Raw genomic sequence first — 14,617 nt, 5'->3', positions numbered from 1 at the left:
CATTGCGGTGTATGATGGGGCACTTACATTGCAGTGTATGATGAGGCACTTACATTGCGGTGTATGATGGGGCACTTACATTGCGGTGTATGATGAGGCACTTACATTGCAGTGTATGATGGGGCACTTACATTCCAGTGTATGATGAGGCACTTACATTGCAGTGTATGATGGGGCACTTACATTGCGGTGTATGATGGGGCACTTACATTGCAGTGTATGATGAGGCACTTACATTGCGGTGTATGATGGGGCACTTACATTGCGGTGTATGATGAGGCACTTACATTGCGGTGTATGATGGGGCACTTACATTGCAGCGTATGATGAGGCACTTACATTGCGGTGTATGATGGGGCACTTACATTGCGGTGTATGATGAGGCACTTACATTGCAGTGTATGATGGGGCACTTACATTGCGGTGTATGATGGGGCACTTACATTGCGGTGTATGATGAGGCACTTACATTGCGGTGTATGATGGGGCACTTACGTTGCGGTGTATGATGAGGCACTTACATTGCGGTGTATGATGGGGCACTTACATTGCGGTGTATGATGGGGCACTTACATTGCAGTGTATGATGAGGCACTTACATTGCGGTGTATGATGGGGCACTTACATTGCGGTGTATGATGAGGCACTTACATTGCAGTGTATGATGAGGCACTTACATTGCGGTGTATGATGGGGCACTTACATTGCGGTGTATGATGAGGCACTTACATTGCGGTGTATGATGGGGCACTTACGTTGCGGTGTATGATGAGGCACTTACATTGCAGTGTATGATGGGGCACTTACATTGCGGTGTATGATGGGGCACTTACATTGCAGTGTATGATGAGGCACTTACATTGCGGTGTATGATGGGGCACTTACATTGCGGTGTATGATGGGGCACTTACATTGCGGTGTATGATGGGGCACTTACATTGCGGTGTATGATGAGGCACTTACATTGCAGTGTATGATGGGGCACTTACATTGCGGTGTATGATGGGGCACTTACATTGCGGTGTATGATGAGGCACTTACATTGCGGTGTATGATGGGGCACTTACGTTGCGGTGTATGATGAGGCACTTACATTGCGGTGTATGATGAGGCACTTACATTGCGGTGTATGATGGGGCACTTACATTGCGGTGTATGATGGGGCACTTACATTGCGGTGTATGATGAGGCACTTACATTGCAGTGTATGATGGGGCACTTACATTGCGGTGTATGATGGGGCACTTACATTGCGGTGTATGATGAGGCACTTACATTGCGGTGTATGATGGGGCACTTACGTTGCGGTGTATGATGGGGCACTTACATTGCGGTGTATGATGAGGCACTTACATTGCAGTGTATGATGGGGCACTTACATTGCGGTGTATGATGGGGCACTTACATTGCAGTGTATGATGAGGCACTTACATTGCGGTGTATGATGAGGCACTTACATTGCGGTGTATGATGGGGCACTTACATTGCGGTGTATGATGGGGCACTTACATTGCGGTGTATGATGAGGCACTTACATTGCAGTGTATGATGGGGCACTTACATTGCGGTGTATGATGGGGCACTTACATTGCGGTGTATGATGAGGCACTTACATTGCGGTGTATGATGGGGCACTTACGTTGCGGTGTATGATGAGGCACTTACATTGCGGTGTATGATGGGGCACTTACATTGCGGTGTATGATGGGGCACTTACATTGCAGTGTATGATGAGGCACTTACATTGCGGTGTATGATGAGGCACTTACATTGCAGTGTATGATGAGGCACTTACATTGCGGTGTATGATGGGGCACTTACATTGCGGTGTATGATGAGGCACTTACATTGCGGTGTATGATGGGGCACTTACGTTGCGGTGTATGATGAGGCACTTACATTGCAGTGTATGATGGGGCACTTACATTGCGGTGTATGATGGGGCACTTACATTGCAGTGTATGATGAGGCACTTACATTGCGGTGTATGATGGGGCACTTACATTGCGGTGTATGATGAGGCACTTACATTGCAGTGTATGATGAGGCACTTACATTGCGGTGTATGATGGGGCACTTACATTGCGGTGTATGATGAGGCACTTACATTGCGGTGTATGATGGGGCACTTACGTTGCGGTGTATGATGAGGCACTTACATTGCGGTGTATGATGGGGCACTTACATTGCTGTGTGTGATGGGGCACTTACATTGCGGTGTATGATGGGGCACTTACATTGCGGTGTATGATGAGGCACTTACATTGCGGTGTATGATGGGGCACTTACATTGCAGTGTATGATGAGGCACTTACATTGCGGTGTATGATGGGGCACTTACATTGCAGTGTATGATGGGGCACTTACATTGCGGTGTATGATGAGGCACTTACATTGCAGTGTATGATGGGGCACTTACATTGCAGTGTATGATGAGGCACTTACATTGCGGTGTATGATGAGGCACTTACATTGCAGTGTATGATGGGGCACTTACATTGCAGTGTATGATGGGGCACTTACATTGCGGTGTATGATGAGGCACTTACATTGCGGTGTATGATGGGGCACTTACATTGCAGTGTATGATGAGGCACTTACATTGCGGTGTATGATGAGGCACTTACATTGCAGTGTATGATGGGGCACTTACATTGCAGTGTATGATGAGGCACTTACATTGCAGTGTATGATGGGGCACTTACATTGCGGTGTATGATGGGGCACTTACATTGCGGTGTATGATGAGGCACTTACATTGCGGTGTATGATGGGGCACTTACATTGCAGTGTATGATGGGGCACTTACATTGCGGTGTATGATGGGGCACTTACATTGCGGTGTATGATGGGGCACTTACATTGCGGTGTATGATGGGGCACTTACATTGCGGTGTATGATGAGGCACTTACATTGCGGTGTATGATGGGGCACTTACATTGCGGTGTATGATGAGGCACTTACATTGCGGTGTATGATGAGGCACTTACATTGCGGTGTATGATGGGGCACTTACATTGCGGTGTATGATGGGGCACTTACATTGCGGTGTATGATGGGGCACTTACATTGCGGTGTATGATGGGGCACTTACATTGCGGTGTATGATGAGGCACTTACATTGCGGTGTATGATGGGGCACTTACATTGCTGTGTATGATGAGGCACTTACATTGCGGTGTATGATGGGGCACTTACATTGCAGTGTATGATGGGGCACTTACATTGCAGTGTATGATGGGGCACTTACATTGCGGTGTATGATGAGGCACTTACATTGCGGTGTATGATGGGGCACTTACATTGCGGTGTATGATGAGGCACTTACATTGCGGTGTATGATGGGGCCCTTACATTGCGGTGTATGATGGGGCACTTACATTGCGGTGTATGATGAGGCCCTTACATTGCGGTGTATGATGAGGCACTTACATTGCAGTGTATGATGGGGCACTTACATTTCGGTGTATGATGGGGCACTTACGTTGCGGTGTATGATGAGGCACTTACATTGCAGTGTATGATGGGGCACTTACATTGCGGTGTATGATGGGGCACTTACATTTCGGTGTATGATGGGGCACTTACGTTGCGGTGTATGATGGGGCACTTACATTGCAGTGTATGATGAGGCCCTTACATTGCGGTGTATGATGGGGCACTTACATTGCAGTGTATGATGGGGCACTTACATTGCAGTGTATGATTGGGCACTTACATTGCTGTATATGATGAGGCCCTTACATTGCGGTGTATGATGGGGCACTTACATTGCAGTGTATGATGGGGCACTTATGTTGCGGTGTATGATGGGGCACTTACATTGCGGTGTATGATGGGGCACTTACGTTGCGGTGTATGATGGGGCACTTACATTGCGGTGTATGATGAGGCCCTTACATTGCGGTGTATGATGGGGCACTTACATTGCAGTGTATGATGGGGCACTTACATTGCAGTGTATGATGGGGCACTTACATTGCAGTGTATGATGGGGCACTTACATTGCAGTGTATGATGGGGCACTTACGTTGCGGTGTATGATGGGGCACTTACATTGCAGTGTATGATGAGGCCCTTAAATTGCGGTGTATGATGGAGCACTTACGTTGCGGTGTATGATGAGGCACTTACATTGCAGTGTATGATGGGGCACTTACATTGCTGTATATGATGAGGCCCTTACATTGCGGTGTATGATGGGGCACTTACATTGCAGTGTATGATGGGGCACTTACATTGCAGTGTATGATGGGGCACTTACGTTGCGGTGTATGATGGGGCACTTACATTGCGGTGTATGATGGGGGCACTTACATTGCGGTGTATGATGGGGCACTTACATTGCGGTGTATGATGAGGCACTTACATTGCGGTGTGTGATGGGGCACTTACGTTGCGGTGTATGATGGGGCAGTTACATTGCAGTGTATGATGGGACACTTACGTTGCAGTGTATGATGGGGCACTTACGTTGCGGTGTATGATGGGGCACTTACGTTGCGGTGTATGATGGGGCACTTACATTGCGGTGTATGATGGGGCACTTACATTGCGGTGTATGATGGGGCACTTACATTGCGGTGTATGATGGGGCACTTACATTGCGGTGTATGATGGGGCACTTACGTTGCAGTGTATGATGGGGCACTTACATTGCAGTGTATGATGGGGCACTTACATTGCGGTGTATGATGGGGCACTTACATTGCGGTGTATGATGGGGCACTTACATTGCAGTGTATGATGGGGCACTTACGTTGCAGTGTATGATGGGGCACTTACATTGCGGTGTATGATGGGGCACTTACATTGCAGTGTATGATGGGGCACTTACGTTGTGGTGTATGATGGGGCACTTACATTGCGGTGTATGATGGGGCACTTACATTGCGGTGTATGATGGGGGCACTTACATTGCGGTGTATGATGGGGCACTTACATTGCGGTGTATGATGGGGCACTTACGTTGCTGTGTATGATGGGGGCATTTTCGTTGCGGTGTAAGATGGGGCACTTACATTGCGGTGTATGATGGGGCACTTACGTTGCGGTGTATGATGGGGCACTTACATTGCGGTGTATGATGGGGCACTTACATTGCGGTGTATGATGGGGCACTTACATTGCGGTGTATGATGGGGCACTTACATTGCGGTGTATGATGAGGCACTTACATTGCGGTTTATGATGGGGCACTTACATTGCAGTGTATGATGGGGCACTTACATTGCGGTGTTTGATGGGGCACTTACGTTGCGGTGCCTGATGGGGCACTTACATTTTGGTGTATGATGGGGCACTTACTTTGCGGTGTATGATGGGGCACTTACATTGCAGTGTATGATGAGGCCCTTAAATTGCGGTGTATGATGGAGCACTTACATTGCAGTGTATGATGGGGCACTTACATTGCAGTGTATGATGGGGCACTTACATTGCTGTATATGATGGGGCACTTACATTGCGGTGTATGATGGGGCACTTACATTGCAGTGTATGATGGGGCACTTACGTTGCGGTGTATGATGAGGCCCTTACATTGCGGTGTATGATGGGGCACTTACATTGCAGTGTATGATGGGGCACTTACATTGCAGTGTATGATGGGGCACTTACGTTTCGGTGTATGATGAGGCCCTTACATTGCGGTGTATGATGGGGCACTTACATTGCGGTGTATGATGAGGCCCTTACATTGCGGTGTATGATGGGGCACTTACATTGCAGTGTATGATGGGGCACTTACATTGCAGTGTATGATGGGGCACTTACGTTTCGGTGTATGATGGGGCACTTACGTTGCGGTGTATGATGGGGCACTTACATTGCAGTGTATGATGAGGCCCTTAAATTGCGGTGTATGATGGAGCACTTACATTGCAGTGTATGATGGGGCACTTACATTGCAGTGTATGATGGGGCACTTACATTGCTGTATATGATGAGGCCCTTACATTGCAGTGTATGATGGGGCACTTACATTGCAGTGTATGATGGGGCACTTACGTTGCGGTGTATGATGGGGCACTTACATTGCGGTGTATGATGGGGGCACTTACATTGCGGTGTATGATGGGCACTTACATTGCGGTGTATGATGAGGCACTTACATTGCGGTGTATGATGGGGCACTTACGTTGCTGCATATGATGTGGCACTTACATTGCGGTGTATGATGGGGCACTTACGTTGCTGCATATGATGTGGCACTTACATTGCGGTGTATGATGAGGCACTTACATTGCGGTGTATGATGGGGCACTTACATTGCGGTGTATGATGAGGCAATTACATTGCGGTGTATGATGGGGCACTTACATTGCGGTGTATGATGGGGCACTTACATTGCGGTGTATGATGGGGCACTTACATTGCGGTGTATGATGGGGCACTTACATTGCAGTGTATGATGGGGCACTTACGTTGCGGTGTATGATGGGGCACTTACATTGCGGTGTATAATGGGGGCACTTACATTGCGGTGTATGATGGGGCACTTACATTGCGGTGTATGATGAGGCACTTACATTGCGGTGTATGATGGGGCACTTACATTGCGGTGTATGATGAGGCACTTACATTGCGGTGTATGATGGGGCACTTACATTGCAGTGTATGATGGGGCACTTACGTTGTGGTGTATGATGGGGCACTTACATTGCGGTGTATGATGGGGCACTTACATTGCGGTGTATGATGGGGGCACTTACATTGCGGTGTATGATGGGGCACTTACATTGCGGTGTATGATGGGGCACTTACGTTGCTGTGTATGATGGGGGCATTTTCGTTGCGGTGTAAGATGGGGCACTTACATTGCGGTGTATGATGAGGCCCTTACATTGCGGTGTATGATGGGGCACTTACATTGCAGTGTATGATGGGGCACTTACATTGCGGTGTATGATGGGGCACTTACATTGCAGTGTATGATGGGGCACTTACGTTGCAGTGTATGATGGGGCACTTACGTTGCGGTGTATGATGGGGCACTTACATTGCAGTGTATGATGGGGCACTTACATTGCGGTGTATGATGGGGCACTTACGTTGCGGTGTATGATGTGGCACTTACATTGCAGTGTATGATGGGGCACTTACGTTGCAGTGTATGATGGGGCACTTACATTGCGGTGTATGATGGGGCACTTACATTGCAGTGTATGATGGGGCACTTACATTGCGGTGTATGATGGGGCACTTATATTGCGGTGTATGATGGGGCACTTACATTGCTGTGTATGATGGGGCACTTACGTTGCTGTTTATGATGGGGCACTTACATTGCAGTGTATGATGGGGCACATACATTGCGGTGTATGATGGGGCACTTACATTGCGGTGTATGATGGGGCACTTACATTGCGGTGTATGATGGGGGCACTTACATTGCGGTGTATGATGGGGCACTTACGTTGCGGTGTATGATGGGGCACTTACGTTGCGGTGTATGATGGGGCACTTACATTGCGGTGTATGATGGGGGCACTTACATTGTGGGGTATGATGGGGCACTTACGTTGCTGTGTATGATGGGGCACTTACATTGCGGTGTATGATGGGGCACTTACATTGCGGTGTATGATGGGGGCACTTACATTGCGGTGTATGATGGGGGCACTTACATTGCGGTGTATGATGGGGCACTTACATTGCGGTGTATGATGGGGCACTTACATTGCGGTGTATGATGGGGCACTTACATTGCGGTGTATGATGGGGCACTTACATTGCGGTGTATGATGGGGGAACTTACATTGCGGTGTATGATGGGGCACTTACATTACGGTGTATGATGGGGCACTTACGTTGCTGTGTATGATGGGGCACTTACATTGCGGTGTATGATGGAGCACTAACATTGCGGTGTATGATGGGGCACTTACATTGCGGTGTATGATCTGGCACTTACCTTGCTGTGTTTGATGGGGCACTTACATTGCGGTGTAGGATGCGGGCACTTACGTTGCGGTGTATGATGGGGCACTTACGTTGCGATGTATGATGGGGCACTTACGTTGCGGTGTATGATGGGGCACTTACATTGCGGTGTATGATGGGGCACTTACATTGCGGTGTATGATGGGGCATTTACGCTGCGATGTATGATGGGGCACTTACGTTGCGGTGTATGATGGGGCACTTACGTTGCTGTATATGATGTGGCACTTACGTTGCGGTGTATGATGGGGCACTTTTGTTTCGGTGTATGATGGGGCACTTACGTTGCGGTGTATGATTGGGCACTTACGTTGCGGTGTATGATGGGGCACTTACGTTGCGGTGTATGATGGGGCACTTACATTGCTGTGTACAGGATCGGGGGGCACTTATGCTGCTGTGTATGATGTGGCACTTATGCTGCTGTGTATGATGTAGCACTTATGCTGCTGTGTATGATGGGGCACTTACGTTGCGGTGTATGATGGGGCACTTACGTTGCGGTGTATGATGGGGCACTTACGTTGCGGTGTATGATGGGGCACTTACGTTGCGGTGTATGATGGGGCACTTACATTGCTGTGTACAGGATCGGGGGGCACTTATGCTGCTGTGTATGATGTGGCACTTATGCTGCTGTGTATGATGGGACACTTACGTTGCGGTGTATGATGGGACACTTACGTTGCTGGCCAGCTGAGCCGCTTTCCGTGCTGTCTGGTAGGCCGGGGTGATCATGGCCGGGAAGCTTCCTTTCCTGATCGGCTCCTCGTACTCCTCTGTATATTGCACCTGGGAAGAAACATCATCATATGGAGTGAGTACCACATGGAAAGTCACTGATGAAAGCCGCCACGTGGGGCTGTCACTAGCGGCCCCCGCTCAGGTGATGGCACGATGGCATTGAATAGGAGCCGTTTTGGGTTTCATGTGGACATTCCTAGATCAGTCTGTGTGTAAACTATAGATGGAGCCATCGGGCGTCCGTCTCCAGAAAACCTCACACCCAGATCACCCGCCACTTTGCTTCCTGAGGGTCTTACATTATTCATGGTCTCCTGCGCCTGCTCGATGCGCACCATGTCCGGGTCCACGTTAGACAGCCACGATTCCCCCTCCTCACATACATTCTGGGGGGAAAAAATAATCAATGGCTGTCAGAAGCTGCCCCCGATCCCCCCGACCTCAATGTTTGCACCAAGTGCTGAGATACCTGCTTCATGGCATGCTGAGATTTGTAGTTCTGATCGTGCTCGATACCTTTCATGTCCCAGTGGAAAACGGACTTGAATCGTTCTCCGTCCTCCCGATATTTAATCTGCGGAGACAAAGTGACGTGGGATAAACGTCCTGCTGCTCCGAGGCCCAGAAACCGCTCGTCCAGAGCAGCAACCTCACGATACCGCCTGGGGCGGACACAGACGCTGGACCTAACGCGGAGCAACGACTGAACGACGCCGTGCACACATTCCGCCTTATGTCGTTTCTTGGTTTGAAATCCCTGAGGCGGTTAAAAAAAGTACAATACTACGTTCATTTTTGGGGTGGGCTTCATTGGGACCTATGACCTCTGTCATAGACGATGCCGGCGGCTGAGACACCGGGAGATCACGGCGAAACCGCTGGTGAGAAAAGTGCTGCCGACTCCTTCTGGAGCGGCTTTATGATACAGAGGGTCCGCATCGGATTAAACACGCTGTGTGCACGTACCCCTAGACACGAGGGGTCCCGGAGGAGTCTCGTGGAGCCGCTCTGCCTCTAGAAACACCTGAAAGGATCTTTGCCGTTCATATCAGAAAAAGTCTTTTGTGCGTTTTTTCTGTTTTTGGCTTTAAAAAAATGGAAGGAGAGAAAAAAAAAAAAAAAAGAGCGGGTCACTTCTAAGAAGCAGCGAGTGAAGGAAAAAGCTGCAAATCATGTGCTGGATGCAAAAAAAACTTTTCCAAAAACTCCCCCAAAGTTGTGTGCCACCGAGATTATTTTTTAGGAGGTTTTTGGAGCAGAAACTGAACAGAAACTCTCCAAATCCTCCTCAAAAACATGGAGGTTTTGCTTAGTATCTGCCCCAAAAACTTTGCAAAAAAACCCACTGTGCGCACAAACCTCTCACAAGGAGCATTTCTGGAAGCGATTTGAAAAATTGATGGTATTGATCAAATCAAAAAATCTGGCCGCAAAGTAGAAAAAACAAAGTTAGCTTAAAAACCTTAATGTGTCACTAAGCCCTATGTATATGCAGTGCGCAGCATAAATGAGTACACCCCCCAGACTTGTCAGAAAACCTTTAGTTTCTTTTCAGAACTAACATTTTCTGTGAGACGCCATACTACAAAATAATCCCACAAATGTTGGCCATTCATTTCATAGAAGATTTATGATTTTGCACCCAGAAAATAATTTTCCTAACAATTTTGTTCAAGACAATGTTGCAAAAATGAGTACACTGTAATGAAAATCTTAGGAGCAAAGCTAAAGTTTAGACAACAAAATTCTAACTAGCAAGAATTGTCCCCAGGTCAGTCTAATTCTTTATAACACCAGTGTCCAGCAGACGGGTGACAGGGTGATGCCATTTCATACTGTCAGGAATGGCACCACATGGAAGAGAAATGTCACAAGACCTGAGAAAAGTGAAGACTACAATAAGATCAGCGAATCTTTACCTATCAGCCAGATTCTGGAGCAAAAGTGATACAGAAATGTAATAAAGATGGAGCTGCAGAATGCGATATGAGGCCGGGGTCACACTTGCAACTGCGATATATCAAACCAGGCGGCAGTGCCGGGTATTGAGGTGAGACACTTGCGACAGTTTCCCGCATTGCAGTTGCAAGTGTGACCCCAGCCTAAACTTATCTCTCTCACCCACGAAGTGCTCCACAGTGCTACACCACCCTACATCTCCTTCTCATCTCTGTCTATCGCCCTACCAGTCCTCTCCACAGTGCTGCACCACCCTATATCTCCTCCTCATCTCTGTCTAGCACCCCACCCATCCTCTCCACTGTGCTGCACCACCTTACATCTCCTCCAGATCTCTGTCTAGCACCCCACCCATCCTCTCCACAGTGCTGCCCTGCCCTACATCTCCTCCTCATCTCTACCACCCTACCCTTCCTCTCCACAGTGCTGCACCACCCTACATTTCCTCCGCATCACTGTCTACCTCCTACACGTCCTCTCCACAGTGCTGCACCACCGTACATCTCTTCCTCATCACTGTCTAGCACACTACCCATCCTCTCCACAGTGCTGCACCACCCTACATCTCCTCCTCATCTCTACCACCCTACCCGTCCTCTCCACAGTGCTTCACCACCCTACATCTCCTCCTCATCTCTCTCTACCACCCTACCTGTCCTCTCCACAGTGCTGCACCTCCCTACATCTCCTCATCTCTACCACCCTACCCATCCTCTCCACAGTGCTGCACCTCCCTATATCTCCTCCTCATCTCTACCACCCTACCCGTCCTCTCCACTGTGCTGCACCTCCCTACATCTCCTCCTCATCTCTGTCTAGCACCCTACCCATTCTCTCCACAGTGCTGCACTGCCCTACATCTCCTCCTCATCTCTACCACCCTACCTGTCCTCTCCACAGTGCTGCACCACCCAACATCTCCTCCTCATCACTGTCTATCACCCTACCCGTCCTCTCCACAGTGCTGCACCACCGTATATCTCTTCCTCATCGCTGTCTATCACCCTACCCGTCCTCTCCACTGTGCTGCACCACCCTACATCTCCTCCTCATCTCTGTCTAGCACCCTACCCATCCTCTCCACAGTGCTGCACTGGCCTACATCTCCTCCTCATCTCTACCACCCTACCCATCCTCTCCACAGTGCTGCACCGCCCCACATCTCATCTCTGTCTATCACCCTACCCATCCTCTCCACAGTGCTGCACCGCCCCACATCTCATCTCTGTCTACCACCTACCCGTCCTCTCCACAGTGCTGCACCACCCTACATCTCCTCCTCATCTCTCTCTATCACCCTACCCGTCCTCTCCACAGTGCTGCACCACCCCACATCTCCTCCTCATCTCTCTCTATCACCCTACCCGTCCTCTCCACTGTGCTGCACCTCCCTACATCTCCTCCTCATCTCTGTCTAGCACCCTACCCATCCTCTCCACAGTGCTGCACTGCCCTACATCTCCTCCTCATCTCTACCACCCTACCTGTCCTCTCCACAGTGCTGCACCACCCAACATCTCCTCCTCATCACTGTCTATCACCCTACCCGTCCTCTCCACAGTGCTGCACCACCCTACATCTCCTCCTCATCACTGTCTATCACCCTACCCGTCCTCTCCACAGTGCTGCACCACCGTATATCTCTTCCTCATCGCTGTCTATCACCATACCCGTCCTCTCCACTGTGCTGCACCACCCTACATCTCCTCCTCATCTCTGTCTAGCACCCTACCCATCCTCTCCACAGTGCTGCACTGGCCTACATCTCCTCCTCATCTCTACCACCCTACCCATCCTCTCCACAGTGCTGCACTGCCCCACATCTCATCTCTGTCTATCACCCTACCCATCCTCTCCACAGTGCTGCACCGCCCCACATCTCATCTCTGTCTACCACCTACCCGTCCTCTCCACAGTGCTGCACCACCCTACATCTCCTCCTCATCTCTCTCTATCACCCTACCCGTCCTCTCCACAGTGCTGCACCACCCCACATCTCCTCCTCATCTCTCTCTACCACCCTACCCATCCTCTCCACAGTGCTGCACCACCCTACATCTCCTCCTCATCTCTCTCTATCACCCTACCTGTCCTCTCCACAGTGTGGCACCTCCCTACATCTCCCCCTCTTCTCTGCCACCTACCCGTCCTCTCCACAGTGCGGCCCTCCTACATCTTCTCCCTCACCTCATTGATCAGTGTCATTGTGTTTGGTCATTATTAGTCTTTATCATCAGTTTCTTCAGGGATTTCCACTTATGAATTAATGAATAAATTGATTACAGATTGTCTCTTGCACATTACAGCATTAATCTCGGACACCACACGGATTACGCTGCTCCCTTCCCTGTGATCTCAGGGATTTTCCTGCACCCATAGACTTCTATGAGTAACTTTCATCCATGATGCCGGTAAAACACCGACATATGAACATCTCCATGGAGTATAACGGCTTCATGTTCTATCCAATAAAATCATCGATAGATAGAACTTGTACGTCCAACTCCGATGTCTGGATGAGGACTTAAGGTGCGGTCAAATCATGATTTGTTCTTCAATTTTCACAAAATCGTAGCCAGTTTTTGTGAAACTTCCTGCAAAATACGCACCTTGATCATAGTATGTATATACACCCTTCATCTAAAAGCCCATCCTGCCCTAATTCTGCTGACACATCTGAGGGTTTGTTACAATGTATCCGTGTAGACAATTACCTGAGATAAAACATTTATGCAAACTGCTGACTATTAACTTCAACTGATACATTGTAACAAACCATAAATGTGTGACGGACATTAGGAAATCACCTCCAAAGAATGAAGGTTCCCATCATCCCATGTACTGACAGCAAAGAGAGATCTGGAAATTGGTGAAGCATCGAAACACAAAGTCTATTCAAAAGTTACTATTGTGATCACTTTCCTTTCCATGGTTCCTGAATGGCAAATCAACCTACTCTGACAGCCAATAGTAATCAGGGAGATACTGAGTGACATGACAGTGATGCTGCACACAAATCTACAAAATGTATCACTGTCTTGGCTTTGACTGTTCCTGGAAAAGTTGGATGACAGCCGACATCACCCAGCTTTCCTGAGTCCAGATCAGTAAATCTTCCTAGTGATGCAAAGCTCAACACATCAAAAATTGCATGAAATTGTCTATAAATCTCGCTTGCATTATTTGGGCGATTTGTGACCGTGTCATGTGACCTCTTTAGTCTGCGGACTGTGAAGCCCCCTGTCTAACACATGGGGGCCTCCACCTGCTACAGGGATCCTGCCGCAGACACGATAACTGATTGACAGCGACAGCCGCAGAGAGCGAGGAAGGAAACCACTTTACATATACAGGATCCGTAAATAACAGATCTCCAAAATAGAACGGAATACCACGGAACATTCCGGAACACGACCCAAACCGGAGAGAGAAACAGAGCCCCGCGTTTTATTATTATGTCTGACTTACACGCAGCTGTCACAGCAAACACCAGGGTCAGAAGACGAGGCGAGAAAGTGCGAGAGGTGAGAAGTATGCAAATCCAGGACTCGTCTTTAGTGATGAGCGAACGTGTTCACCTCTACTCGTTACTCGCCTGAGTATTAGTGTGCTCGGTGTACTCGGCGAGCACCGAGTATTTCCAGGATTACTAGGCGGGAACTCGGGTCTCCACCCAGCTTTTTCGGCAGACTTTTCAGAACCAATCACGCTGCAGGGATTGTCTGCCAGGCTATGAAATGCTGCAGCCATCTTTGTTGTGGTCGTGCAGTGATTGGCTGGCCGCACAGCATCATCAGGGGTATAAGAGACCGGACGCCGCCCTGCTCGGCGCATTCAGCTCCGGATTGAGAGAGTGTAGGGAGAGCTGCTGCCGAGCTAGGGTCAGAATTGGGGATTTATTAGTTAGTGTGGGGTCTACCATCCTAAACAACTCAAATCCAGATGAACCAACAGTCCTTCTAATGACTA

At 49.0% G+C, this 14,617-nt stretch overlaps 1 protein-coding gene across 3 annotated transcripts in view; it reads right to left on the bottom strand.

Annotated features, from left to right (window-relative positions):
• The window catches only part of NRAP (nebulin related anchoring protein), a 188,470-nt gene that overhangs the window by 140,052 nt on the left and 33,801 nt on the right, over positions 1-14,617 (bottom strand). For 2 of the 3 annotated variants that reach the window (XM_073556640.1, XM_073556641.1), the window contains exons 4-6: positions 9,159-9,263; positions 8,989-9,075; positions 8,630-8,737 (exon numbers count right to left, since the gene is read on the bottom strand). In XM_073556640.1, the coding sequence (XP_073412741.1) occupies positions 8,630-8,737; positions 8,989-9,075; positions 9,159-9,263 (300 nt within the window). Of the gene's footprint in view, positions 1-8,629; positions 8,738-8,988; positions 9,076-9,158; positions 9,264-14,116; positions 14,261-14,617 lie in introns of those variants that run through there. The other variant, XM_073556642.1, reaches the window with a different exon arrangement.

Source organism: Dendrobates tinctorius, unplaced genomic scaffold (assembly GCF_039654945.1).
Source record: "Dendrobates tinctorius isolate UK_male_01 unplaced genomic scaffold, ASM3965494v1 ptg000236l, whole genome shotgun sequence".
In the NCBI taxonomy this organism is placed as follows: domain Eukaryota; kingdom Metazoa; phylum Chordata; class Amphibia; order Anura; family Dendrobatidae; genus Dendrobates; species Dendrobates tinctorius.
The sequence above is the reverse complement of the archived record's forward strand: the minus strand, read 5'-3'. Positions and strand labels throughout refer to the sequence as shown.